Source organism: Branchiostoma floridae, chromosome 12 (assembly GCF_000003815.2).
Source record: "Branchiostoma floridae strain S238N-H82 chromosome 12, Bfl_VNyyK, whole genome shotgun sequence".
NCBI lineage: Eukaryota > Metazoa > Chordata > Leptocardii > Amphioxiformes > Branchiostomatidae > Branchiostoma > Branchiostoma floridae.
In genome coordinates this window covers 20,865,563-20,870,587 of record NC_049990.1, presented here as the reverse complement: position 1 = coordinate 20,870,587, position 5,025 = coordinate 20,865,563, and the positions used below count along the sequence as shown (strand labels likewise).

The 5,025-nt window shown below is 40.9% G+C and overlaps 1 protein-coding gene across 1 annotated transcript in view; it reads right to left on the bottom strand.

The window, feature by feature from the left end:
• Window positions 1-317: 317 nt before the first annotated feature.
• Window positions 318-5,025, bottom strand: part of LOC118427767 (apolipoprotein(a)-like) — a 9,435-nt gene continuing 4,727 nt past the window's right edge. Inside the window, exons 9-15 of the mRNA XM_035837693.1 lie at window positions 4,444-4,565; window positions 3,783-3,904; window positions 2,786-3,037; window positions 1,969-2,220; window positions 1,395-1,445; window positions 779-1,048; window positions 318-480 (exon numbers count right to left, since the gene is read on the bottom strand). Of these exons, the coding sequence (XP_035693586.1) occupies window positions 786-1,048; window positions 1,395-1,445; window positions 1,969-2,220; window positions 2,786-3,037; window positions 3,783-3,904; window positions 4,444-4,565 (1,062 nt within the window). The 3' untranslated portion in view covers window positions 318-480; window positions 779-785. The remainder of the gene's footprint in view (window positions 481-778; window positions 1,049-1,394; window positions 1,446-1,968; window positions 2,221-2,785; window positions 3,038-3,782; window positions 3,905-4,443; window positions 4,566-5,025) is intronic.

The window sequence follows — 5,025 nt, the reverse complement described above, 5'->3', positions numbered from 1 at the left end:
TCGTACTTGTAGAAGTGACACTAGGGAGGTAGCCATGAGTATAGTTACAGAAGTGAAACTTGTTGGATAGCTGTAAATGTGACATCAATATGGAAGCCATGAATGTAGTTGCCAGCTTGGCAAGTGATACCATTGTACCGTACTAGCATCACTTTTACTACACTAGTTCACTTCTAGCTTCAATACAGGAATGAATGCCTTGTTAGTTGTGATGTCACGTTTTGTCACTTCCAATCATGTTACGACGTTTATCGTGTCTATTTTGAAAATTTAGCCATGTTTTTTTACCCATCTTGTTTGTTTTTTTCCGCGCTACCTCATTATTTCTGCACTCTGCATAGGATGTCATCCATAAAATTTACTTGCTGCGGCCTCTGGAAAAAAATGTCTAGATACATTATCCGTCATTATGAACGACTAGTTGCTTAAAACGCCGTCGATATCCGAGTGCTGCTCTCGCGATCGGTGAACGAACCATGACTGCAAAAGATTAAAGGGGAAAACTCATGTTATTTTTCTAGTAGAAACCAATCGCAATGCTTGGTGCCAAACTTGACTAGTGTTGCGTTTAATCGCGCATATTTTACGCGTAAAATAGTAATTTCTGTGTTTCCTATTTAATCGTGTTTTAACAGATAATTTCACAAACTTTCGTGTAGATATTAAACACAGAACAACCAGAAATTTATGTTCCTTAGCCATGTGAGCATGTGTTTGTTCATATGGAATGGATTTTTTAACTGTACGAACTTGGAAAGCAGTCAGGTCAGACACATACCATTGTCTTATCCTCCTTTGTTCTTCAGGCATTTTGGTATGGCACAGAAGGCCCATTTCCTGGAGTCGCTGGACGACTCAAGGTAGCACCAGGGAGCGGCCGTTTCCGGATCCGGATTCCTGCAATAGTTCTTGGTCAGGTCCGACTTCGGATAAGCCACCGGGTTGTAGAAGCGGTTGCCCGTCGGTGGGGACCACGCCTGGCAGGCTTGGCGTGACCAGGTTAACGCCGCCGTGCCTCGGTAGGACTCACCATTCCCATTGTAGCACTCTGAAATGCATGTCCTCGACAAATTTATCATGCAGCAGTGTTTCTGTTTCTATCGCGGGGCATGTCATTGTGTAACAGTGGGGTTCAAGGCCTACCAAACTGACCACGTGCCACGCCAACAGCTCTGAACTTTTGGCGTAGTGGTTTGCACGTTGGATTTGTGATCTGCAAGGCCCGGGTTCGACCCCGGCATGTTGTTTCTTGCTGTTCCTACTCCCTTGTTGTTTCACTTGAACGAAAAGTCAAGAAAACAAACACATTTCCTCGAACGCGTTCAAATGTTTGTGCCATTCAAATTCATCACCGTCTGAATCTACTAACAATTCAGAATAAGCTCTGTGCTCACCTCCTGCATCCTTAATGACATCTTGCACTTCTGGCCCAAGGTCCTCCAGGACTGTAAACGACGGAAAAGCAAAGAAATATATTGGCAAATTGTGCAAGACGCCATTCTCTGCCTACATGTAGATAAAGGGTATGTAGCATTATAAGCCAGAGAATCAAAGGGACGCTTTATACTTTCCTATATTCGAATGTGGTCAACGCCGAAATACTGTAAATTTTGAAATGTTCGCGGTACATTGCTGAAACTTTCTTCCAACACAAAAGTACACACGGATCAAATTTTCAACGACCACTGTCGCCTTCTTCAGTATCAATAATGATGATCAATCACGTCAGAACGCAATCTCGCGAGAGTTGCGGACACGTGATCTTATTAACACGTGATCTCGCGGATACGTGTCGTCAGCAGTTGGTCAAACGTGCCAGGAAGTGATTGGTCATCACTCATAAGTATTGATCCTGAAGAAGGCGACGTGACCCGCGAGTACTTTTGTGTTGGAAGAAAGTTTAGCCTTGTACTATGATTACTACCAACACAGATGAGCTTCCATATGAAAATCATTGTTAGTTCTTACCGGTACCGCACTCGGGAAGCGCACAGCTCTCATACTTCATGTCGGGATCGGTTGTGTAGCACCAAACGGTATGATGTTCACCTTTCGGGTTCCGGCAGAAGTTTTTGTCCAGACCTGAGTTGGGGTAGTTTGACACAGTGTAACGATGGCTGTGTGGCTTCTGGGCGCCCCACGCCTGACACAGTCTTCCCGACGATGTGATTGCTAAAGTACCTCGGTACGATTCACCGTGCCCCTTTCGACAAGTTTCCTCTGTAAAAGAAAGAAATGTCTCTTTTACTTATTCTGTGGTATCTTTGATAAACTCCAACAAGATCGAGTTTGGAGACTTCATATCTCCATGAAATATTCTGATTATGGAAATGACTTCCACATCTTCATAATCTATGCTTGGTGGTTATGTACACCTTTAACTAACTTACAAATTAGAATAATTTGCATTTCATTATGTACATCTCTGTTCAAGCTACCTGCATACTAAATATCATGAATATCCGTCACATAATTGTTCAGTCATTGTCCTTTAAAGTTTTTGACACAAATGCCCCTGCAGTTCCATTTGATTACATCTAAATTTGGAACACACTTACCCAAAATAATAAGACCATTATATGATTAAGAAAAAAAAAATTTTCTGAGTCCAAATCTCATTTACAAAGACGACCGGCCCTACTAAGAATACATATGAAAAGAAGGACAGTTACTTTTTAATTCAGATTTAGAAGTTGTAGTTAGCAACAAAATACTCGGCTACCATGGTCGGTACCTAAAATTGACGCGGGAAAGGTGAAAATCTATGGTAAGTTCAAATTCTTACCGGGTCCGCACTTGGGAAGGTAACAGTTGTCCCATTTCATGTCGGGGTTGGTTGTGTAGCACCAAAGGGTAGAATGTTCACCTTTCGGGTTCCGGCAGTAGTTTTTGTCCAGACCTGAGTTGGGGTACTTTCCGGGGGTTGTACTGTGACTGTGTGGAGTCTGGGCGCTCCACGCCTGACACGATTTTCCCGACGATGTGACTGCCAACGTTCCACGGTACGATGCACCGTCCCCAGTTAGACAAGTTCCCTCTAGTAAAAGAAACAAATGCATATCTTGGTTATTCTGTGGTATTTTCGTTAAATAAACTCCATTGACATCCATACATATTATACATGTATGTACCAATTACGTACTACCTTTAGAAACATTCCTGTAGTCGACAGTAGGTACAGTGTACCGGTACAAAACCGGCTTTTCTTTTTGGACCAGTCAAAAAAAACCGGACCTGTAAAAAATCTGGTCAACCGGATGGTGGACCGGATGTTATACCTATTAGAAAATGAAAAGGTTTTATGTGCAGAGATTTGGGGATTGCAGGTTGAAGAAAATAACAGATCTAGAAGTAGAGAACAGTTTATTGTTATCTCTATGTTTTCAAATCAATCGTATAGTGGCAGTTAGCCTTGCAGGATCTTAAAACGCCAGTGGGACTCAAATACTCCATCAAATAGATTTTCTTTATAGCGGTATAGACCATTGGCATGGGTATTGTTCATTCACAAGTTTTCACATACTCAGATATACTGATGCAGGTCCAGGTTCAGGTCCGGACCGGGACCTGATCCAATGGACCTGAACCGGACCTGGACCTGAATTTTCTGTACCGGTACCCACCCCTAGTCGACAGGAATCCAAAAGATACCCAAACGATTCCCTAGTAGATAGCTATCACTGAACCTTACTGATATAGGGTCCACTGTACTTATTAATGTGTACAGATACCTTTCATGCCTGTACAATGTAAATGTCTTCACTTAAACGGTAATATCTTACCTTCTTCTGAGTGATCATCTTTTTCATCTTCTTCCGTCGTGAACTCGTACTCGATTACGAAGTGGCTGTCGAAGGAACTGTCGCTCCGTAGTCTCACAAGTAACTCGTTTGAGGAAGACCATCTTCAGACAAAGACACAACGAAGACGTCGATCATAATAAGGATCCCAGAAGACATATTGCTATGAGAACTTCTTAATTAAATCTGCATGGCTATCATCGTTACCTCTCCACAAGGGAGGGAAGAATTGTTTTGTCTTTGTCTGTACGTCTGTCTGTCTGTGTGTGTGTGTTTCTGCAATTCCGAATAGATGTAAATAATGCAAAGTTTACTTGCTTCGCACTTAAAGAAATAAAAAACAAATAAGTGACAATGAAACACAAAGGAACATAAAAGTGCAAGGTTGGCAAAAAGATTCTGCTTATACGAAGACCTCTCTTTACTAACTTATTACCATTGATATAAATAAAATAAGTATGGATGATAAATAAATGAAGCAATATAATCAAAACACATTACACTAACTAATCAACCATAACTTAGGTAACAATGTATGGATATAAGTGAGAAATTGAAAGTTACCAGTAGTAAGCAAGAAAATGTAAACCAATTAAGGAAATGTAGGATTATCTATAAAATCAGATAAAGCAAATCATCTCACAAAACGGGGTTCCGTAAAGGCGTACAGTAGCGCCCAAGGAGTGGTGACGTCACCTCCCCACCATCGCGCACTTCCACCCAATCGTAGGGGCATCCGATCCAAACATCGAAGTACTCGGATTTCTACGAAGTAAAAGTAGACGTATATACCAAACTTGTGAGTAAAAGTAGACGTATATACCAAACTTGTGAGTAAAAGTAGACGTATATACCAAACTTGTGAGTAAAAGTAGACGTATATACCAAACTTGTGAGTAAAAGTAGACGTATATTCCAAACTTGTGAGTAAAAGTAGACGTATATTCCAAACTTGTGAGTAAAAGTAGACGTATATACCAAACTTGTGAGTAAAAGTAGACGTATATACCAAACTTGTGAGTAAAAGTAGACGTATATACCAAACTTGTGAGTAAAAGTAGACGTATATACCAAACCTGTGAGTAAAAGTAGACGTATATACCAAACTTGTGAGTAAAAGTAGACGTATATACCAAACTTGTGAGTAAAAGTAGACGTATATACCAAACTTGTGAGTAAAAGTAGACGTATATACCAAAACTGTGAGTAAAAGTAGACGTATATA